This window comes from Rana temporaria, chromosome 7 (genome assembly GCF_905171775.1).
Source record: "Rana temporaria chromosome 7, aRanTem1.1, whole genome shotgun sequence".
Lineage (NCBI taxonomy): Eukaryota > Metazoa > Chordata > Amphibia > Anura > Ranidae > Rana > Rana temporaria.
Window position 1 is genome coordinate 160,363,361 of NC_053495.1, and position 26,042 is coordinate 160,389,402.

General features: G+C 43.0%; 1 protein-coding gene across 50 annotated transcripts in view; it reads left to right on the plus strand.

Moving 5' to 3' along the window:
• LOC120945819 overlaps positions 1-26,042 on the plus strand; it is a 162,958-nt gene that overhangs the window by 13,888 nt on the left and 123,028 nt on the right. For all 50 annotated transcript variants that reach the window (XM_040360256.1, XM_040360257.1, XM_040360272.1 and 47 more), the window contains exon 2: positions 1,101-25,898. In XM_040360256.1, the coding sequence (XP_040216190.1) occupies positions 1,101-25,898 (24,798 nt within the window). The remainder of the gene's footprint in view (positions 1-1,100; positions 25,899-26,042) is intronic.

Here is a 26,042-nt window from a genome sequence, read left to right on the forward strand (position 1 = left end):
ATTGCCTCTTGGGAGATCAGGAAGGATTTTTTCCCCTATTGGAGCAAATTGGATCATGCTTTATTGGGCTTTATTGCCTTCCTCTGGTTCAATTGTGGGTATAGGATTGTTGTGTATAGAGGATTGCATACATTTTTTTTTTCACTTCTATTGGTTGAACCAGATGGACTTGTGTCTTTTTTAACCAGACTAACTATGTAACATTTGGGCTAAATTACTGAACAATTTAAGAATGTTCACACAACTAATTTTGTGAATATTAGCTTCAATTATACATTCATGCGTAGATAAAATAGGTGAACAGGGATTTTCTTTTCAAATTCTTTGGATAATTCCATAATCTACTGTAGTGTTCGTTATTCACGTTTGAGATTTGGAGTCACGTGAATTGTTCACTGTCTCTATCCTGTACTGTTCTTGATCTGTATCTATAATAACCTGTCATGCCTAGCCTAATACATGAAGAAGTGCTGAGACTATATTTCTGAGCACTCCTCCCTCTATCAGACCCAATATTTAAATAAAGAGACGTGTGTGCAGCAAGCGACACTGTCTGCAATATTAAGCAAAACATGGATGTAACCAGATGCATTTAAAAGGGTCTGGGCATTGGGAATTCCTAATAGATGAGTGGTGAGATGTCTTTTTCAGGTTTTTATTTTTTTCTGAATTTCCATTTGTCAGATTTATTTTTACTTCTCTTTGTGACCACTGTAGAAAGGACAGAAAGCGAGGAAAAATCCAACATTTTAAACATTCATCAGACCAGCAATAGTGGGAAAAATTTCCAAGGGGACAGTTTTTCCAACTGTCAAACTTCATGTTGTGTCCAATAGACAGCAAGAGAAAATCCCTTCATTAGTACACAGATGGCAAAAAATAAGTGATAAAGGCTTCATTAACTATAACTTTCATTAACTTTCAAATAAAAAAACATTTCGGTTTCTGCAATATTTAAACTAAAAGATATAACAAACTGTATTTATGAAAATACCATTAACACATTTTGAGACTGCTGAACTATGATATGTCTATTCTAAAAATTGATCTATAACAAATACCAAATAACTGTACATTCACCAACTGTTTCATTTAAACAGAAGAAGACTGGCCAAGTGAAGAAGAGGAACAACCACATTATACATCCAAAACAAACAAAGGACAAAGGCCTGGCAGAAAAAATAAACAAAAGAAAACCTCAGATAAAATCAAAACAACTAATCCAAACAACAAACACAGGACTAGAAAGGACCAAGGACTAGATGAAGACTCACCAAGTGATGAAGATGTGAAGTCACTGGATACAAAGAAACTAAAAAAAAAGCGCAGGACAACTGGTAAGCCAAAAACACCTGGAAGTAAAAAGCCCCAAGATACAAATCAAGAATCAAATAGACACAAAAAAACTGATCCAAACAAAACACATAATAGTGGAAAGCCAAAAGGAAAATACTACAGACCAGATGAAGATACTCCAAATAATGAAGAGGATCCAAAGAAACCAAATGATAGACTAGGGCCAAATAGAAAACCCAAAAAGCCTGTAACTCAAAAGCCAACCGGAAAAGACCAAAAAACAGATAAAGAATCACCAAGTAATGAAAAGGATGACCCACTGGATCCAAACGAAACAAATGATGGGCAAAAGCCAATAAGAAATCCCGGAAAATCTGGTACAAAACGACCACGTGATCCAAATCAACCCTCAGATGGACGCGAACCAACTGATCCAGACAAAAAACCTGCCACTAGATATCCAACTAGAAAAGGCAAAACACCTGGTGAAGAATCAACAAGTGATGAAAAGGATGACCCACTGGTTCCAAACGAAGGAAATGATGGGCAAAAGCCAATAAGAAATCCCGGAAAATCTGGTACAAAACGACCACATGATCCAAATCAACCCTCAGATGGACGCGAACCAACTGATCAAGACGAAATACCCGGCACTAGACATCCAACCGGAAAAGACAAAAGACCAGATAAAGAATCGTCAAGTGATGAAAAGGATGACCCACTGGATCCAAACGAGGCAAATGATGGGCAAAAGCCAATAAGAAATCCCGGAAAATATGGTACAAAACTACCACGTGATCCAAATCAACCCTCAGATGAACGCAAACCAACTGATCAAGACGAAAAACCTGGCACTAGACATCCAACCGGAAAAGACAAAAGACCTGATAAAGAATCACCAAGTGATGAAAAGGATGACCCACTGGATCCAAACGAGGCAAATGATGGGCAAAACCCAATAAGATATCCCGGAAAATCTGGTACAAAACGGCCACATGATCCAAATCAACGCTCAGATGGACACGAACCAACTGATCAAGACGAAAAATCTGGCACTAGACATCCAACCAGAAAAGACAAAAGACCTGATAAAGAATCACCAAGTAATGAAAAGGATGACCCACTGATTCCAAACGAAGCAATAGGAAATCCTGGAAAATCTGGTACAAAACGACCACAAGATCCAAATCAACCCTCAGATGGACGCGAACCAACTGACCCAGACAAAAAATCTGCCACTAGACATCCAACCGGAAAAGACAAAAGACCTGGTAAAGAATCACCAAGTGATGAAAAGGTAGACCCACTGGTTTCAAACAAAGCAAATGATGGGCAAAATCCAATAAGAAATCCCGGAAAACCTGGTACAAAACGGCCACGTGATCCAAATCAACCCTCAGATGGACGCGAACCAACTGAACAAGATGAAAAACCTGGCACTAGACATCCAACCGGAAAAGACAAAAGACCTGATAAAGAATCACCAAGTGATGAAAAGGATGACCCACTGGTTCCAAACGAAGCAAATGATGGGCAAAAGCCAATAAGAAATCCCGGAAAATCTGGTACACAACGACCACGTGATCCAAATCAACCCTCAGATGGACGCGAACCAACTGATCAAGATGAAAAATCTGGCACTAGACATCCAACCAGAGAAGACAAAAGACCTGATAAAGAATCACCAAGTGATGAAAAGGATGACCCACTGGTTCCAAACAAAGCAAATGATGGGCAAAAGCCAATAAGGAATCCCGGAAAATCTGGTACAAAACGACCACATGAGCCAAATCAACCCTCAGATGGACGCGAACCAACTGATCAAGACGAAAAACCTGGCACTAGACATCAAACCAGAGAAGACAAAAGACCTGATAAAGAATCACCAAGTGATGAAAAGGATGACCAACTGGATCCAAACGAAGCAAATGATGGGCAAAAGCCAATAAGAAATCCCGGAAAATCTGGTACAAAACGACCACGTGATCCAAATCAACCCTCAGATGGAAGTGAACCAACTGATCAAGACGAAAATCCTGGCACTAGACATCCAACCGGAAAAGGCAAAAGACCTGATAAAGAATCACCAAGTGATGAAAAGGATGACCCACTGGATCCAAACGAAGCAAATGATGGGCAAAAGCCAATAAGAAATCCCGGTAAATCAGGTACAAAACGACCACGTGATCCAAATCAACCCTCAGATGGACGCGAACCAACAGATCAAGACGACAATCCTGGCACTAGACATCCAACCAGAAAAGACAAAAGACCTGATAAAGAATCACCAAGTGATGAAAAGGATGACCCACTGGATCCAAACAAAGCAAATGATGGGCAAAAGCCAATGAGAAATCCCGGAAAATCTGGTACAAAAAGACCACGTGATCCAAATCAACCCTCAGATGGACGTGAACCAACTGATCAAGACGAAAAACCTGGCACTAGACATCCAACCGGAAAAGACAAAAAACCTGATAAAGAATCACCAAGTGATGAAAAGGATGACCCACTGGATCCAAACGAAGCAAATGATGGGCAAAATCCAATAAGAAATCCCGGAAAATCTGGTACAAAACGACCACGTGATCCAAATCAACCCTCTGATGGACGCGAACCAACTGATCAAGACGAAAAACCTGGCACTAGACATCCAACCGGAAAAGGCAAAAGACCTGATAAAGAATCACCAAGTGATGAAAAGGATGACCCACTGGATCCAAACGAAGCAAATGATGGGCAAAAGCCAATAAGAAATCCCGGAAAATCTGGTACAAAACGACCACGTGATCCAAATCAACCCTCAGATGGACGTGAACCAACTGATCAAGACGAAAAACCTGGCACTAGACATCCAACCGGAAAAGACATAAGACCTGATAAAGAATCACCAGGTGATGAAAAGGATGACCCACTGGATCCAAACGAAGCAAATGATGGGCAAAAGCCAATAAGAAATCCCGGAAAATCTGGTACAAAACGACCACGTGATCCAAATCAACCCTCTGATGGACGCGAACCAACTGATCAAGACGAAAAACCTGGCACTAGACATCCAACCGGAAAAGGCAAAAGACCTGATAAAGAATCACCAAGTGATGAAAAGGATGACCCACTGGATCCAAACGAAGCAAATGATGGGCAAAAGCCAATAAGAAATCCCGGAAAATCTGGTACAAAACGACCACGTGATCCAAATCAACCCTCAGATGGACGTGAACCAACTGATCAAGACGAAAAACCTGGCACTAGACATCCAAACGGAAAAGACATAAGACCTGATAAAGAATCACCAGGTGATGAAAAGGATGACCCACTGGATCCAAACGAAGCAAATTATGGGCAAAAGCCAATAAGAAATTCCGGAAAATCTGGTACAAAACGACCACGTGATCCAAATCAACCCTCTGATGGACGCGAACCAACTGATCAAGACGAAAAACCTGCCACTAGACATCCAACCGGAAAAGGCAAAAGACCTGATAAAGAATCACCAAGTGATGAAAAGGATGACCCACTGGATCCAAACGAAGCAAATGATGGGCAAAAGCCAATAAGAAATCCCGGAAAATCTGGTACAAAACAACCACGTGATCCAAATCAACCCTCTGATGGACGCGAACCAACTGATCAAGACGAAAAACCTGGCACTAGACATCCAACCGGAAAAGGCAAAAGACCTGATAAAGAATCACCAAGTGATGAAAAGGATGACCCACTGGATCCAAACGAAGCAAATGATGGGCAAAAGCCAATAAGAAATCCCGGAAAATCTGGTACAAAACGACCACGTGATCCAAATCAACCCTCAGATGGACGTGAACCAACTGATCAAGACGAAAAACCTGGCACTAGACATCCAAACGGAAAAGACATAAGACCTGATAAAGAATCACCAGGTGATGAAAAGGATGACCCACTGGATCCAAACGAAGCAAATGATGGGCAAAAGCCAATAAGAAATTCCGGAAAATCTGGTACAAAACGACCACGTGATCCAAATCAACCCTCTGATGGACGCGAACCAACTGATCAAGACGAAAAACCTGGCACTAGACATCCAACCGGAAAAGGCAAAAGACCTGATAAAGAATCACCAAGTGATGAAAAGGATGACCCACTGGATCCAAACGAAGCAAATGATGGGCAAAAGCCAATAAGAAATCCCGGAAAATCTGGTACAAAACAACCACGTGATCCAAATCAACCCTCTGATGGACGCGAACCAACTGATCAAGACGAAAAACCTGGCACTAGACATCCAACCGGAAAAGGCAAAAGACCTGATAAAGAATCACCAAGTGATGAAAAGGATGACCCACTGGATCCAAACGAAGCAAATGATGGGCAAAAGCCAATAAGAAATCCCGGAAAATCTGGTACAAAACGACCACGTGATCCAAATCAACCCTCAGATGGACGTGAACCAACTGATCAAGACGAAAAACCTGGCACTAGACATCCAACCGGAAAAGACAAAAGACCTGATAAAGAATCACCAGGTGATGAAAAGGATGACCCACTGGATCCAAACGAAGCAAATGATGGGCAAAAGCCAATAAGAAATCCCGGAAATTCTGGTACAAAACGACCACGTAATACAAATCAACCCTCAGATGGACGTGAACCAACTGATCAAGACGAAAAACCTGGCACTAGACATCCAACCGGAAAAGACATAAGACCTGATAAAGAATCACCAGGTGATGAAAAGGATGACCCACTGGATCCAAACGAAGCAAATGATGGGCAAAAGCCAATAAGAAATCCCGGAAAATCTGGTACAAAACGACCACGTGATCCAAATCAACCCTCTGATGGACGCAAACCAACTGATCAAGACGAAAAACCTGGCACTAGACATCCAACCGGAAAAGGCAAAAGACCTGATAAAGAATCACCAAGTGATGAAAAGGATGACCCACTGGATCCAAACGAAGCAAATGATGGGCAAAAGCTAATAAGAAATCCCGGACAATCTGGTACAAAACGACCACGTGATCCAAATCAACCCTCAGATAGACGCAAACCAACTGATCCAGACAAAAAACCTGTTACTAGAAATCCAACTAAAAAAGGAGAAAGACCTGGAGAAGAATCCCCAAGTGATGAAACGGAAGACCCACTGGATCCAAACGAGGCAAATGATGGGCAAAAGCCAATAAGAAATCCCGGAAAATCTGGTACAAAACGACCACGTGATCCAAACCAACCCTCAGATGGACGCGAACCAACTGATCAAGACGAAAAACCTGGCACTAGACATCCAACCGGAAAAGACAAAAGACCTGATAAAGAATCACCAAGGGATGAAAAGGATGACCCACTGGATCCAAACGAAGCAAATGATGGGCAAAAGCCAATAAGAAATCCCGGAAAATCTGGTACAAAACGACCACGTGATCCAAATCAACCCTCTGATGGACGTGAACCAACTGATCAAGATGAAAAAACTGCCACTAGATATCCAACTAGAAAAGGCAAAATACCTGGTGAAGAATCAACAAGTGATGAAAAGGATGACCCACTGGTTCCAAACAAAGCAAATGATGGGCAAAAGCCAATAAGAAATTCCGGAAAATCTGGTACAAAACTACCACGTGATCCAAATCAACCCTCAGATGGACGCGAACCAACGGATCAAGACGAAAATCCTGACACTAGACATCCAACCAGAAAAGACAAAAGACCTGATAAAGAATCACCAAGTAATGAAAAGGACGACCCACTGGTTCCAAGCGAAGAAAATGATGGGCAAAAGCCAATAAGAAATCCCGGAAAATCTGGTACAAAACGACCACGTGATCCAAATCAACCCTCAGATGGACGTGAACCAACTGATCAAGACGAAAAACTTGGCACTAGACATCCAACCGGAAAAGACAAAAGACCTGATAAAGAATCACCAAGTGATGAAAAGGATGACCCACTGGATCCAAACGAAGCAAATGATGGGCAAAAGCCAATAAGAAATCCCGGAAAATCTGGTACAAAACGACCACGTGATCCAAATCAACCCTCAGATGGACGCGAACCAACGGATCAAGACGAAAATACTGGCACTAGACATCCAACCAGAAAAGACAAAAGACCTGATAAAGAATCACCAAGTGATGAAAAGGATGACCCACTGGATCCAAACGAGGCAAATGATGGGCAAAAGCCAATAAGAAATCCCGGAAAATCTGGTACAAAACGACCACGTGATCCAAATCAACCCTCTGATGGACGCGAACCAACTGATCAAGACGAAAAACCTGGCACTAGACATCCAACCGGAAAAGGCAAAAGACCTGATAAAGAATCACCAAGTGATGAAAAGGATGACCCACTGGATCCAAACGAAGCAAATGATGGGCAAAAGCCAATAAGAAATCCCGGAAAATCTGGTACAAAACGACCACGTGATCCAAATCAACCCTCAGATAGACGCAAACCAACTGATCCAGACAAAAAACCTGCAACTAGATATCCAACTAAAAAAGGCGAAAGACCTGGTGAAGAATCCCCAAGTGATGAAACGGATGACCCACTGGTACCAAATGAACCAAATGATGGGCAAAATCCAATAAGAAATCCCGGAAAATCTGGTACAAAACGACCACGTGATCCAAATCAACCCTCAGATGGAAGTGAACCAACTGATCAAGACGAAAAACCTGGCACTAGACATCCAACCGGAAAAGACAAAAGACCTGATAAAGAATCACCAAGTGATGAAAAGGATGACCCACTGGATCCAAACAAAGCAAATGATGGGCAAAAGCCAATAAGAAATCCCGGAAAATCTGGTACAAAACGACCACGTGATCCAAGTCAACCCTCAGATGGACGTGAACCAACTGATCAAGACGAAAAACCTGGCACTAGACATCCAACCGGAAAAGGCAAAAGACCTGATAAAGAATCACCAAGTGATGAAAAGGATGACCCACTGGATCCAAACGAAGCAAATGATGGGCAAAAGCCAATAAGAAATCCCGGAAAATCTGGTACAAAACGACCACGTGATCCAAATCAACCCTCTGATGGACGCGAACCAACTGATCTAGACGAAAAACCTGGCACTAGACATCCAACCGGAAAAGGCAAAAGACCTGATAAAGAATCACCAAGTGATGAAAAGGATGACCCACTGGATCCAAATGAAGCAAATGATGGGCAAAAGCCAATAAGAAATCCGGGAAAATCTGGTACAAAACGACCACGTGATCCAAATCAACCCTCAGATAGACGCAAACCAACTGATCCAGACAAAAAACCTGCTACTAGATATCCAACTAAAAAAGGCGAAAGACCTGGTGAAGAATCCCCAAGTGATGAAACGGATGACCCACTGGTACCAAATGAACCAAATGATGGGCAAAATCCAATAAGAAATCCCGGAAAATCTGGTACAAAACGTCCACGTGATCCAAATCAACCCTCAGATGGACGTGAACCAACTGATCAAGACGAAAAACCTGGCACTAGACATCCAACCGGAAAAGGCAAAAGACCTGATAAAGAATCACCAAGTGATGAAAAGGATGACCCACTGGATCCAAACGAAGCAAATGATGGGCAAAAGCCAATAAGAAATCCCGGAAAATCTGGTACAAAACGACCACGTGATCCAAGTCAACCCTCAGATGGACGTGAACCAACTGATCAAGACGAAAAACCTGGCACTAGACATCCAACCGGAAAAGGCAAAAGACCTGATAAAGAATCACCAAGTGATGAAAAGGATGACCCACTGGATACAAACGAAGCAAATGATGGGCAAAAGCCAATAAGAAATCCCGGAAAATCTGGTACAAAACGACCACGTGATCCAAATCAACCCTCAGATGGAAGCGAACCAACGGATCAAGATGAAAATCCTGGCACTCGACATCCAACCAGAAAAGACAAAAGACCTGATAAAGAATCACCAAGTGATGAAAAGGATGACCCACTGGATCCAAACGAAGCAAATGATGGGCAAAAGCCAATAAGAAATCCCGGAAAATCTGGTACAAAACGTCCACGTGATCCAAATCAACCCTCAGATGGACGTGAACCAACTGATCAAGACGAAAAACCTGGCACTAGACATCCAACCGGAAAAGGCAAAAGACCTGATAAAGAATCACCAAGTAATGAAAAGGACGACCCACTGGTTCCAAACAAAGAAAATGATGGGCAAAAGCCAATAAGAAATCCCGGAAAATCTGGTACAAAACGACCACGTGATCCAAATCAACCCTCAGATGGACGTGAACCAACTGATCAAGACGAAAAACCTGGCACTAGACATCCAACCGGAAAAGACAAAAGACCTGGTAAAGAATTACCAAGTGATGAAAAGGATGACCCACTGGATTCAAACGAAGCAAATGATGGGCAAAAGCCAATAAGAAATCCCGGAAAATCTGGTACAAAACGTCCACGTGATCCAAATCAACCCTCAGATGGACGCGAACCAACTGATCAAGACGAAAAACCTGGCACTAGACATCCAACCGGAAAAGGCACAAGACCTGATAAAGAATCACCAAGTGATGAAAAGGATGACCCACTGGATCCAAACGAAGCAAATGGTGGGCAAAAGCCAATAAGAAATCCCGGAAAATCTGGTACAAAACGACCACGTGATCCAAATCAACCCTCAGATAGACGCAAACCAACTGATCCAGACAAAAAACCTTCTACTAGATATCCAACTAAAAAAGGCGAAAGACCTGGTGAAGAATCCCCAAGTGATGAAACGGATGACCCACTGGTACCAAATGAACCAAATGATGAGCAAAATCCAATAAGAAATCCAGGAAAATCTGGTACAAAACGACCACGTGATCCAAATCAACCCTCAGATGGACGTGAACCAACTGATCAAGACGAAAAACCTGGCACTAGACATCCAACCGGAAAAGACAAAAGACCTGATAAAGAATCACCAAGTGATGAAAAGGATGACCCACTGGATCCAAACAAAGCAAATGATGGGCAAAAGCCAATAAGAAATCCCGGAAAATCTGGTACAAAACGACCACGTGATCCAAATCAACCCTCAGATGGACGTGAACCAACTGATCAAGATGAAAAACCTGGCACTAGACATCCAATCGGAAAAGACAAAAGACCTGATAAAGAATCACCAAGTGATGAAAAGGATGACCCACTGGATCCAAACGAAGCAAATGATGGGCAAAAGCCAATAAGAAATCCCGCAAAATCTGGTACAAAACGTCCACGTGATCCAAATCAACCCTCTGATGGACGCCAACCAACTGATCAAGACGAAAAACCTGGCACTAGACATCCAACCGGAAAAGGCAAAAGACCTGATAAAGAATCACCAAGTGATGAAAAGGATGACCCACTGGATCCAAACGAAGCAAATGATGGGCAAAAGCCAATAAGAAATCCCGGAATATCTGGTACAAAACGACCACGTGATCCAAATCAACCCTCAGATAGACGCAAACCAACTGATCCAGACAAAAAACCTGCTACTAGATATCCAACTAAAATAGGCGAAAGACCTGGTGAAGAATCCCCAAGTGATGAAACGGATGACCCACTGGTACCAAATGAACCAAATGATGAGCAAAATCCAATAAGAAATCCAGGAAAATCTGGTACAAAACGACCACGTGATCCAAATCAACCCTCAGATGGACGTGAACCAACTGATCAAGACGAAAAACCTGGCACTAGACATCCAATCGGAAAAGACAAAAGACCTGATAAAGAATCACCAAGTGATGAAAAGGATGACCCACTGGATCCAAACGAAGCAAATGATGGGCAAAAGCCAATAAGAAATCCCGCAAAATCTGGTACAAAACGTCCACGTGATCCAAATCAACCCTCTGATGGACGCCAACCAACTGATCAAGACGAAAAACCTGGCACTAGACATCCAACCGGAAAAGGCAAAAGACCTGATAAAGAATCACCAAGTGATGAAAAGGATGACCCACTGGATCCAAACGAAGCAAATGATGGGCAAAAGTCAATAAGAAATCCCGGAAAATCTGGTACAAAACGACCACGTGATCCAAATCAACCCTCAGATGGACGTGAACCAACTGATCAAGACGAAAAACTTGGCACTAGACATCCAACCGGAAAAGACAAAAGACCTGATAAAGAATCACCAAGTGATGAAAAGGATGACCCACTGGATCCAAACGAAGCAAATGATGGGCAAAAGCCAATAAGAAATCCCGGAAAATCTGGTACAAAACGACCACGTGATCCAAATCAACCCTCAGATGGACGCGAACCAACGGATCAAGACGAAAATACTGGCACTAGACATCCAACCAGAAAAGACAAAAGACCTGATAAAGAATCACCAAGTGATGAAAAGGATGACCCACTGGATCCAAACGAAGCAAATGATGGGCAAAAGCCAATAAGAAATCCCGGAAAATCTGGTACAAAACGACCACGTGATCCAAATCAACCCTCTGATGGACGCGAACCAACTGATCAAGACGAAAAACCTGGCACTAGACATCCAACCGGAAAAGGCAAAAGACCTGATAAAGAATCACCAAGTGATGAAAAGGATGACCCACTGGATCCAAACGAAGCAAATGATGGGCAAAAGCCAATAAGAAATCCCGGAAAATCTGGTACAAAACGACCACGTGATCCAAATCAACCCTCAGATAGACGCAAACCAACTGATCCAGACAAAAAACCTGCAACTAGATATCCAACTAAAAAAGGCGAAAGACCTGGTGAAGAATCCCCAAGTGATGAAACGGATGACCCACTGGTACCAAATGAACCAAATGATGGGCAAAATCCAATAAGAAATCCCGGAAAATCTGGTACAAAACGACCACGTGATCCAAATCAACCCTCAGATGGAAGTGAACCAACTGATCAAGACGAAAAACCTGGCACTAGACATCCAACCGGAAAAGACAAAAGACCTGATAAAGAATCACCAAGTGATGAAAAGGATGACCCACTGGATCCAAACAAAGCAAATGATGGGCAAAAGCCAATAAGAAATCCCGGAAAATCTGGTACAAAACGACCACGTGATCCAAGTCAACCCTCAGATGGACGTGAACCAACTGATCAAGACGAAAAACCTGGCACTAGACATCCAACCGGAAAAGGCAAAAGACCTGATAAAGAATCACCAAGTGATGAAAAGGATGACCCACTGGATCCAAACGAAGCAAATGATGGGCAAAAGCCAATAAGAAATCCCGGAAAATCTGGTACAAAACGACCACGTGATCCAAATCAACCCTCAGATGGACGCGAACCAACGGATCAAGATGAAAATCCTGGCACTAGACATCCAACCAGAAAAGACAAAAGACCTGATAAAGAATCACCAAGTGATGAAAAGGATGACCCACTGGATCCAAACGAGGCAAATGATGGGCAAAAGCCCATAAGAAATCCCGGAAAATCTGGTACAAAACGACCACGTGATCCAAATCAACCCTCTGATGGACGCGAACCAACTGATCAAGACGAAAAACCTGGCACTAGACATCCAACCGGAAAAGGCAAAAGACCTGATAAAGAATCACCAAGTGATGAAAAGGATGACCCACTGGATCCAAACGAAGCAAATGATGGGCAAAAGCCAATAAGAAATCCTGGAAAATCTGGTACAAAACGTCCACGTGATCCAAATCAACCCTCAGATGGACGTGAACCAACTGATCAAGACGAAAAACCTGGCACTAGACATCCAACCGGAAAAGGCAAAAGACCTGATAAAGAATCACCAACTAATGAAAAGGATGACCCACTGGATTCAAACGAAGCAAATGATGGGCAAAATCCAATAAGAAATCCCGGAAAATCTGGTACAAAACGACCACGTGATCCAAATCAACCCTCTGATGGACGCGAACCAACTGATCTAGACGAAAAACCTGGCACTAGACATCCAACCGGAAAAGGCAAAAGACCTGATAAAGAATCACCAAGTGATGAAAAGGATGACCCACTGGATCCAAATGAAGCAAATGATGGGCAAAAGCCAATAAGAAATCCGGGAAAATCTGGTACAAAACGACCACGTGATCCAAATCAACCCTCAGATAGACGCAAACCAACTGATCCAGACAAAAAACCTGCTACTAGATATCCAACTAAAAAAGGCGAAAGACCTGGTGAAGAATCCCCAAGTGATGAAACGGATGACCCACTGGTACCAAATGAACCAAATGATGGGCAAAATCCAATAAGAAATCCCGGAAAATCTGGTACAAAACGTCCACGTGATCCAAATCAACCCTCAGATGGACGTGAACCAACTGATCAAGACGAAAAACCTGGCACTAGACATCCAACCGGAAAAGGCAAAAGACCTGATAAAGAATCACCAAGTGATGAAAAGGATGACCCACTGGATCCAAACGAAGCAAATGATGGGCAAAAGCCAATAAGAAATCCCGGAAAATCTGGTACAAAACGACCACGTGATCCAAGTCAACCCTCAGATGGACGTGAACCAACTGATCAAGACGAAAAACCTGGCACTAGACATCCAACCGGAAAAGGCAAAAGACCTGATAAAGAATCACCAAGTGATGAAAAGGATGACCCACTGGATACAAACGAAGCAAATGATGGGCAAAAGCCAATAAGAAATCCCGGAAAATCTGGTACAAAACGACCACGTGATCCAAATCAACCCTCAGATGGAAGCGAACCAACGGATCAAGATGAAAATCCTGGCACTCGACATCCAACCAGAAAAGACAAAAGACCTGATAAAGAATCACCAAGTGATGAAAAGGATGACCCACTGGATCCAAACGAAGCAAATGATGGGCAAAAGCCAATAAGAAATCCCGGAAAATCTGGTACAAAACGTCCACGTGATCCAAATCAACCCTCAGATGGACGTGAACCAACTGATCAAGACGAAAAACCTGGCACTAGACATCCAACCGGAAAAGGCAAAAGACCTGATAAAGAATCACCAAGTAATGAAAAGGACGACCCACTGGTTCCAAACAAAGAAAATGATGGGCAAAAGCCAATAAGAAATCCCGGAAAATCTGGTACAAAACGACCACGTGATCCAAATCAACCCTCAGATGGACGTGAACCAACTGATCAAGACGAAAAACCTGGCACTAGACATCCAACCGGAAAAGACAAAAGACCTGGTAAAGAATTACCAAGTGATGAAAAGGATGACCCACTGGATTCAAACGAAGCAAATGATGGGCAAAAGCCAATAAGAAATCCCGGAAAATCTGGTACAAAACGTCCACGTGATCCAAATCAACCCTCAGATGGACGCGAACCAACTGATCAAGACGAAAAACCTGGCACTAGACATCCAACCGGAAAAGGCACAAGACCTGATAAAGAATCACCAAGTGATGAAAAGGATGACCCACTGGATCCAAACGAAGCAAATGGTGGGCAAAAGCCAATAAGAAATCCCGGAAAATCTGGTACAAAACGACCACGTGATCCAAATCAACCCTCAGATAGACGCAAACCAACTGATCCAGACAAAAAACCTGCTACTAGATATCCAACTAAAAAAGGCGAAAGACCTGGTGAAGAATCCCCAAGTGATGAAACGGATGACCCACTGGTACCAAATGAACCAAATGATGAGCAAAATCCAATAAGAAATCCAGGAAAATCTGGTACAAAACGACCACGTGATCCAAATCAACCCTCAGATGGACGTGAACCAACTGATCAAGACGAAAAACCTGGCACTAGACATCCAACCGGAAAAGACAAAAGACCTGATAAAGAATCACCAAGTGATGAAAAGGATGACCCACTGGATCCAAACAAAGCAAATGATGGGCAAAAGCCAATAAGAAATCCCGGAAAATCTGGTACAAAACGACCACGTGATCCAAATCAACCCTCAGATGGACGTGAACCAACTGATCAAGATGAAAAACCTGGCACTAGACATCCAATCGGAAAAGACAAAAGACCTGATAAAGAATCACCAAGTGATGAAAAGGATGACCCACTGGATCCAAACGAAGCAAATGATGGGCAAAAGCCAATAAGAAATCCCGCAAAATCTGGTACAAAACGTCCACGTGATCCAAATCAACCCTCTGATGGACGCCAACCAACTGATCAAGACGAAAAACCTGGCACTAGACATCCAACCGGAAAAGGCAAAAGACCTGATAAAGAATCACCAAGTGATGAAAAGGATGACCCACTGGATCCAAACGAAGCAAATGATGGGCAAAAGCCAATAAGAAATCCCGGAATATCTGGTACAAAACGACCACGTGATCCAAATCAACCCTCAGATAGACGCAAACCAACTGATCCAGACAAAAAACCTGCTACTAGATATCCAACTAAAATAGGCGAAAGACCTGGTGAAGAATCCCCAAGTGATGAAACGGATGACCCACTGGTACCAAATGAACCAAATGATGAGCAAAATCCAATAAGAAATCCAGGAAAATCTGGTACAAAACGACCACGTGATCCAAATCAACCCTCAGATGGACGTGAACCAACTGATCAAGACGAAAAACCTGGCACTAGACATCCAATCGGAAAAGACAAAAGACCTGATAAAGAATCACCAAGTGATGAAAAGGATGACCCACTGGATCCAAACGAAGCAAATGATGGGCAAAAGCCAATAAGAAATCCCGCAAAATCTGGTACAAAACGTCCACGTGATCCAAATCAACCCTCTGATGGACGCCAACCAACTGATCAAGACGAAAAACCTGGCACTAGACATCCAACCGGAAAAGGCAAAAGACCTGATAAAGAATCACCAAGTGATGAAAAGGATGACCCACTGGATCCAAACGAAGCAAATGATGGGCAAAAGTCAATAAGAAATCCCGGAAAATCTGGTACAAAACGACCACGTGATCCAAATCAACCCTCAGATGGACGTGAACCAACTGATCAAGACGAAAAACCTGGCACTAGACATCCAACCGGAAAAGGCAAAAGACCTGATAAAGAATCACCAAGTGATGAAAAGGATAACCCACTGGATCCAAACGAAGCAAATGATGGGAAAAAGCCAATAAGAAATCCTGGAAAATCTGGTACAAAACGACCACGTGATCCAAATCAACCCTCAGATGGACGCGAACCAACGGATCAAGACGAAAATCCTGGCACTAGACTTCCAACCAGAAAAGACAAAAGACCTGATAAAGAATCACCAAGTGATGAAAAGGATGACCCACTGGATCCAAACGAAGCAAATGATGGGCAAAAGCCAATAAGAAATCCCGGAAAATCTGGTACAAAACGACCACGTGATCCAAATCAACCCTCAGATAGACGCAAACCAACTGATCAATACAAAAAACCTGCTACTAGATATCCAACTAAAAAAGGCGAAAGACCTGGTGAAGAATCCCCAAGTGATGAAACGGATGACCCACTGGTACCAAATGAACCAAATGATGAGCAAAATCCAATAAGAAATCCAGGAAAATCTGGTACAAAACGACCACGTGATCCAAATCAACCCTCAGATGGACGTGAACCAACTGATCAAGACGAAAAACCTGGCACTAGACATCCAACCGGAAAAGACAAAAGACCTGATAAAGAATCACCAAGTGATGAAAAGGATGACCCACTGGATCCAAACAAAGCAAATGATGGGCAAAAGCCAATAAGAAATCCCGGAAAATCTGGTACAAAACGACCACGTGATCCAAATCAACCCTCAGATGGACGTGAACCAACTGATCAAGACGAAAAACCTGGCACTAGACATCCAATCGGAAAAGACAAAAGACCTGATAAAGAATCACCAAGTGATGAAAAGGATGACCCACTGGATCCAAACGAAGCAAATGATGGGCAAAAGCCAATAAGAAATCCTGCAAAATCTGGTACAAAACGTCCACGTGATCCAAATCAACCCTCTGATGGACGCCAACCAACTGATCAAGACGAAAAACCTGGCACTAGACATCCAACCGAAAAAGGCAAAAGACCTGATAAAGAATCACCAAGTGATGAAAAAGATGACCCACTGGATCCAAACGAAGCAAATGATGGGCAAAAGCCAATAAGAAATCCTGGAAAATCTGGTACAAAACGACCACGTGATCCAAATCAACCCTCAGATGGACGCGAACCAACGGATCAAGACGAAAATCCTGGCACTAGACATCCAACCAGAAAAGACAAAAGACCTGATAAAGAATCACCAAGTGATGAAAAGGATGACCCACTGGATCCAAACGAGGCAAATGATGGGCAAAAGCCCATAAGAAATCCCGGAAAATCTGGTACAAAACGACCAAGTGATCCAAATCAACCCTCTGATGGACGCGAACCAACTGATCAAGACGAAAAACCTGGCACTAGACATCCAACCGGAAAAGGCAAAAGACCTGATAAAGAATCACCAAGTGATGAAAAGGATGACCCACTGGATCCAAACGAAGCAAATGATGGGCAAAAGCCAATAAGAAATCCCGGAAAATCTGGTACAAAACGACCACGTGATCCAAATCAACCCTCAGATAGACGCAAACCAACTGATCCAGACAAAAAACCTGCTACTAGATATCCAACTAAAAAAGGCGAAAGACCTGGTGAAGAATCCCCAAGTGATGAAACGGATGACCCACTGGTACCAAATGAACCAAATGATGAGCAAAATCCAATAAGAAATCCAGGAAAATCTGGTACAAAACGACCACGTGATCCAAATCAACCCTCAGATGGACGTGAACCAACTGATCAAGACGAAAAACCTGGCACTAGACATCCAATCGGAAAAGACAAAAGACCTGATAAAGAATCACCAAGTGATGAAAAGGATGACCCACTGGATCCAAACGAAGCAAATGATGGGCAAAAGCCAATAAGAAATCCCGCAAAATCTGATACAAAACGTCCACGTGATCCAAATCAACCCTCTGATGGACGCCAACCAACTGATCAAGACGAAAAACCTGGCACTAGACATCCAACCGGAAAAGGCAAAAGACCTGATAAAGAATCACCAAGTGATGAAAAGGATGACCCACTGGATCCAAACGAAGCAAATGATGGGCAAAAGTCAATAAGAAATCCCGGAAAATCTGGTACAAAACGACCACGTGATCCAAATCAACCCTCAGATGGACGTGAACCAACTGATCAAGACGAAAAACCTGGCACTAGACATCCAACCGGAAAAGGCAAAAGACCTGATAAAGAATCACCAAGTAATGAAAAGGACGACCCACTGGTTCCAAGCGAAGAAAATGATGGGCAAAAGCCAATAAGAAATCCCGGAAAATCTGGTACAAAACGACCACGTGATCCAAATCAACCCTCAGATGGACGTGAACCAACTGATCAAGACGAAAAACCTGGCACTAGACATCCAACCGGAAAAGGCACAAGACCTGATAAAGAATCACCAAGTGATGAAAAGGATGACACACTGGATCCAAACGAAGCAAATGATGGGCAAAAGCCAATAAGAAATCCTGGAAAATCTGGTACAAAACGACCACGTGATCCAAATCAACCCTCAGATGGACGCGAACCAACGGATCAAGACGAAAATCCTGGCACTAGACATCCAACCAGAAAAGACAAAAGACCTGATAAAGAATCACCAAGTGATGAAAAGGATGACCCACTGGATCCAAACGAGGCAAATGATGGGCAAAAGCCCACAAGAAATCCCGGAAAATCTGGTACAAAACGACCACGTGATCCAAATCAACCCTCTGATGGACGCCAACCAACTGATCAAGACGAAAAACCTGGCACTAGACATCCAACCGGAAAAGGCAAAAGACCTGATAAAGAATCATTAAGTGATGAAAAGGATGACCCACTGGATCCAAACGAATCAAATGATGGGCAAAAGCCAATAAGAAATCCCGGAAAATCTGGTACAAAACTACCACGTGATCCAAATCAACCCTCAGATAGACGCAAACCAACTGATCCAGACAAAAAACCTGCTACTAGATATCCAACTAAAAAAGGCAAAATACCTGGTGAAGAATCCCCAAGTGATGAAACGGATGACCCACTGGTACCAAATGAACCAAATGATGGGCAAAATCCAATAAGAAATCCCGCAAAATCTGGTACAAAACGACCACGTGATCCAAATCAACCCTCAGATGGACGTAAACCAACTGATCAAGACGAAAAACCTGGCACTAGACATCCAACCGGAAAAGACAAAAGACCTGAAAAAGAATCACCAAGTGATGAAAAGGATGACCCACTGGATCCAAACAAAGCAAATGATGGGCAAAAGCCCATAAGAAATCCCGGAAAATCTGGTACAAAACGACCACGTGATCCAAATCAACCCTCAGATGGACGTGAACCAACTGATCAAGACGAAAAACCTGGCACTAGACATCCAACTGGAAAAGACAAAAGACCTGATAAAGAATCACCAAGTGATGAAAAGGATGACCCACTGGATCCAAACGAAGCAAATGATGGGCAAAAGCCAATAAGAAATCCCGGAAAATCTGGTACAAAACGACCACGTGATCCAAATCAACCCTCAGATAGACGCAAACCAACTGATCCAGACAAAAAACCTGCTACTAGATATCCAACTAAAAAAGGCGAAAGACCTGGTGAAGAATCCCCAAGTGATGAAACGGATGACCCACTGGTACCAAATGAACCAAATGATGAGCAAAATCCAATAAGAAATCCAGGAAAATCTGGTACAAAACGACCACGTGATCCAAATCAACCCTCAGATGGACGAGAACCAACTGATCAAGACGAAAAACCTGGCACTAGACATCCAATCGGAAAAGACAAAAGACCTGATAAAGAATCACCAAGTGATGAAAAGGATGACCCACTGGATCCAAACGAAGCAAATGATGGGCAAAAGCCAATAAGAAATCCCGCAAAATCTGGTACAAAACGTCCACGTGATCCAAATCAACCCTCTGATGGACGCCAACCAACTGATCAAGATGAAAAACCTGGCACTAGACATCCAACCGGAAAAGGCAAAAGACCTGATAAAGAATCACCAAGTGATGAAAAGGATGACCCACTGGATCCAAACGAAGCAAATGATGGGCAAAAGTCAATAAGAAATCCCGGAAAATCTGGTACAAAACGACCACGTGATCCAAATCAACCCTCAGATGGACGTGAACCAACTGATCAAGACGAAAAACCTGGCACTAGACATCCAACCGGAAAAGGCAAAAGACCTGATAAAGAATCACCAAGTAATGAAAAGGACGACCCACTGGTTCCAAGCGAAGAAAATGATGGGCAAAAGCCAATAAGAAATCCCGGGAAATCTGGTACAAAACGACCACGTGATCCAAATCAACCCTCAGATGGACGTGAACCAACTGATCAAGACGAAAAACCTGGCACTAGACATCCAACCGGAAAAGGCACAAGACCTGATAAAGAATCACCAAGTGATGAAAAGGATGACACACTGGATCCAAACGAAGCAAATGATGGGCAAAAGCCAATAAGAAATCCTGGAAAATCTGGTACAAAACGACCACGTGATCCAAATCAACCCTCAGATGGACGCGAACCAACGGATCAAGACGAAAATCCTGGCACTAGACATCCAACCAGAAAAGACAAAAGACCTGATAAAGAATCACCAAGTGATGAAAAGGATGACCCACTGGATCCAATCGAGGCAAATGATGGGCAAAAGCCCATACGAAATTCCGGAAAATCTGGTACAAAACGACCACGTGATCCAAATCAACCCTCTGATGGACGCCAACCAACTGATCAAGACGAAAAACCTGGCACTAGACATCCAACCGGAAAAGGCAAAAGACCTGATAAAGAATCATTAAGTGATGAAAAGGATGACCCACTGGATCCAAACGAATCAAATGATGGGCAAAAGCCAATAAGAAATCCCGGAAAATCTGGTACAAAACTACCACGTGATCCAAATCAACCCTCAGATAGACGCAAACCAACTGATCCAGACAAAAAACCTGCTACTAGATATCCAACTAAAAAAGGCAAAAGACCTGGTGAAGAATCCCCAAGTGATGAAACGGATGACCCACTGGTAGCAAATGAACCAAATGATGGGCAAAATCCAATAAGAAATCCCGCAAAATCTGGTACAAAACGACCACGTGATCCAAATCAACCCTCAGATGGACGTAAACCAACTGATCAAGACGAAAAACCTGGCACTAGACATCCAACCGGAAAAGACAAAAGACCTGATAAAGAATCACCAAGTGATGAAAAGGATGACCCACTGGATCCAAACAAAGCAAATGATGGGCAAAAGCCAATAAGAAATCCCGGAAAATCTGGTACAAAACGACCACGTGATCCAAATCAACCCTCAGATGGACGTGAACCAACTGATCAAGACGAAACACCTGGCACTAGACATCCAACTGGAAAAGACAAAAGACCTGATAAAGAATCACCAAGTGATGAAAAGGATGACCCACTGGATCCAAATGAAGCAAATGATGGGCAAAAGCCAATAAGAAATCCCGGAAAATCTGGTACAAAACGACCACGTGATACAAATCAACCCTCAGATGGACGCGAACCAACGGATCAAGACGAAAATCCTGGCACTAGACATCCAACCGGAAAAGACAAAAGACCTGATAAAGAATCACCAAGTGATGAAAAGGATGACCCACTGGATCCAAACAAAGCAAATGATGGGCAAAAGCCAATAAGAAATCCCGGAAAATCTGGTACAAAACGACCACGTGTTCCAAATCAACCCTCAGATGGACGTGAACCAACTGATCAAGACGAAAAACCTGGCACTAGACATCCAACCGTAAAAGACAAAAGACCTGATAAAGAATCACCAAGTGATGAAAAGGATGACCCACTGGATCCAAACAAAGCAAATGATGGGCAAAAGCCAATAAGAAATCCCGGAAAATCTGGTACAAAACGACCACGTGATCCAAATCAACCCTCAGATAGACGCAAACCAACTGATCCAGACAAAAAACCTGCTACTAGATATCCAACTAAAAAAGGCGAAAGACCTGGTGAAGAATCCCCAAGTGATGAAACGGATGACCCACTGGTACCAAATGAACCAAATGATGAGCAAAATCCAATAAGAAATCCAGGAAAATCTGGTACAAAACGACCACGTGATCCAAATCAACCCTCAGATGGACGAGAACCAACTGATCAAGACGAAAAACCTGGCACTAGACATCCAATCGGAAAAGACAAAAGACCTGATAAAGAATCACCAAGTGATGAAAAGGATGACCCACTGGATCCAAACGAAGCAAATGATGGGCAAAAGCCAATAAGAAATCCCGCAAAATCTGGTACAAAACGTCCACGTGATCCAAATCAACCCTCTGATGGACGCCAACCAACTGATCAAGACGAAAAACCTGGCACTAGACATCCAACCGGAAAAGGCAAAAGACCTGATAAAGAATCACCAAGTGATGAAAAGGATGACCCACTGGATCCAAACGAAGCAAATGATGGGCAAAAGTCAATAAGAAATCCCGGAAAATCTGGTACAAAACGACCACGTGATCCAAATCAACCCTCAGATGGACGTGAACCAACTGATCAAGACGAAAAACCTGGCACTAGACATCCAACCGGAAAAGGCAAAAGTCCTGATAAAGAATCACCAAGTAATGAAAAGGACGACCCACTGGTTCCAAGCGAAGAAAATGATGGGCAAAAGCCAATAAGAAATCCCGGGAAATCTGGTACAAAACGACCACGTGATCCAAATCAACCCTCAGATGGACGTGAACCAACTGATCAAGACGAAAAACCTGGCACTAGACATCCAACCGGAAAAGGCACAAGACCTGATAAAGAATCACCAAGTGATGAAAAGGATGACACACTGGATCCAAACGAAGCAAATGATGGGCAAAAGCCAATAAGAAATCCTGGAAAATCTGGTACAAAACGACCACGTGATCCAAATCAACCCTCAGATGGACGCGAACCAACGGATCAAGACGAAAATCCTGGCACTAGACATCCAACCAGAAAAGACAAAAGACCTGATAAAGAATCACCAAGTGATGAAAAGGATGACCCACTGGATCCAATCGAGGCAAATGATGGGCAAAAGCCCATAAGAAATCCCGGAAAATCTGGTACAAAACGACCACGTGATCCAAATCAACCCTCTGATGGACGCCAACCAACTGATCAAGACGAAAAATCTGGCACTAGACATCCAACCGGAAAAGGCAAAAGACCTGATAAAGAATCATTAAGTGATGAAAAGGATGACCCACTGGATCCAAACGAATCAAATGATGGGCAAAAGCCAATAAGAAATCCCGGAAAATCTGGTACAAAACTACCACGTGATCCAAATCAACCCTCAGATAGACGCAAACCAACTGATCCAGACAAAAAACCTGCTACTAGATATCCAACTAAAAAAGGCAAAAGACCTGGTGAAGAATCCCCAAGTGATGAAACGGATGACCCACTGGTACCAAATGAACCAAATGATGGGCAAAATCCAATAAGAAATCCCGCAAAATCTGGTACAAAACGACCACGTGATCCAAATCAACCCTCAGATGGACGTAAACCAACTGATCAAGACGAAAAACCTGGCACTAGACATCCAACCGGAAAAGACAAAAGACCTGATAAAGAATCACCAAGTGATGAAAAGGATGACCCACTGGATCCAAACAAAGCAAATGATGGGCAAAAGCCAATAAGAAATCCCGGAAAATCTGGTACAAAACGACCACGTGATCCAAATCAACCCTCAGATGGACGTGAACCAACTGATCAAGACGAAACACCTGGCACTAGACATCCAACTGGAAAAGACAAAAGACCTGATAAAGAATCACCAAGTGATGAAAAGGATGACCCACTGGATCCAAATGAATCAAATGATGGGCAAAAGCCAATAAGAAATCCCGGAAAATCTGGTACAAAACGACCACGTGATCCAAATCAACCCTCAGATGGACGCGAACCAACGGATCAAGACGAAAATCCTGGCACTAGACATCCAACCGGAAAAGACAAAAGACCTGATAAAGAATCACCAAGTGATGAAAAGGATGACCCACTGGATCCAAACAAAGCAAATGATGGGCAAAAGCCAATAAGAAATCCCGGAAAATCTGGTACAAAACGACCACGTGTTCCAAATCAACCCTCAGATGGACGTGAACCAACTGATCAAGACGAAAAACCTGGCACTAGACATCCAACCGTAAAAGACAAAAGACCTGATAAAGAATCACCAAGTGATGAAAAGGATGACCCACTGGATCCAAACAAAGCAAATGATGGGCAAAAGCCAATAAGAAATCCCGGAAAATCTGGTACAAAACGTCCACGTGATCCAAATCAACCCTCTGATGGACGCCAACCAACTGATCAAGACGAAAAACCTGGCACTAGACATCCAACCGGAAAAGGCAAAAGACCTGATAAAGAATCACCAAGTGATGAAAAGGATGACCCACTGGATCCAAACGAAGCAAATGATGGGCAAAAGCCAATAAGAAATCCCGGAAAATCTGGTACAAAACGACCACGTGATCCAAATCAACCCTCAGATGGACGTGAACCAACTGATCAAGACGAAAAACCTGGCACTAGACATCCAATCGGAAAAGACAAAAGACCTGATAAAGAATCACCAAGTGATGAAAAGGATGACCCACTGGATCCAAACGAAGCAAATGATGGGCAAAAGCCAATAAGAAATCCCGCAAAATCTGGTACAAAACGTCCACGTGATCCAAATCAACCCTCTGATGGACGCCAACCAACTGATCAAGACGAAAAACCTGGCACTAGACATCCAACCGGAAAAGGCAAAAGACCTGATAAAGAATCACCAAGTGATGAAAAGGATGACCCACTGGATCCAAACGAAGCAAATGATGGGCAAAAGTCAATAAGAAATCCCGGAAAATCTGGTACAAAACGACCACGTGATCCAAATCAACCCTCAGATGGACGTGAACCAACTGATCAAGACGAAAAACCTGGCACTAGACATCCAACCGGAAAAGGCAAAAGACCTGATAAAGAATCACCAAGTAATGAAAAGGACGACCCACTGGTTCCAAGCGAAGAAAATGATGGGCAAAAGCCAATAAGAAATCCCGGAAAATCTGGTACAAAACGACCACGTGATCCAAATCAACCCTCAGATGGACGTGAACCAACTGATCAAGACGAAAAACCTGGCACTAGACATCCAACCGGAAAAGGCACAAGACCTGATAAAGAATCACCAAGTGATGAAAAGGATGACCCACTGGATCCAAACGAAGCAAATGATGGGCAAAAGCCAATAAGAAATCCTGGAAAATCTGGTACAAAACGACCACGTGATCCAAATCAACCCTCAGATGGACGCGAACCAACGGATCAAGACGAAAATCCTGGCACTAGACATCCAACCAGAAAAGACAAAAGACCTGATAAAGAATCACCAAGTGATGAAAAGGATGATCCACTGGATCCAAACGAAGCAAATGATGGGCAAAAGCCAATAAGAAATCCCGGCAAATCTGGTACAAAACGACCACGTGATCCAAATCAACCCTCAGATAGACGCAAACCAACTGATCCAGACAAAAAACCTGCTACTAGATATCCAACTAAAAAAGGCGAAAGACCTGGTGAAGAATCCCCAAGTGATGAAACGGATGACCCACTGGTACCAAATAAACCAAATGATGGGCAAAATCCAATAAGAAATCCCGGAAAATCTGGTACAAAACGACCACGTGATCCAAATCAACCCTCAGATGGACGTGAACCAACTGATCAAGACGAAA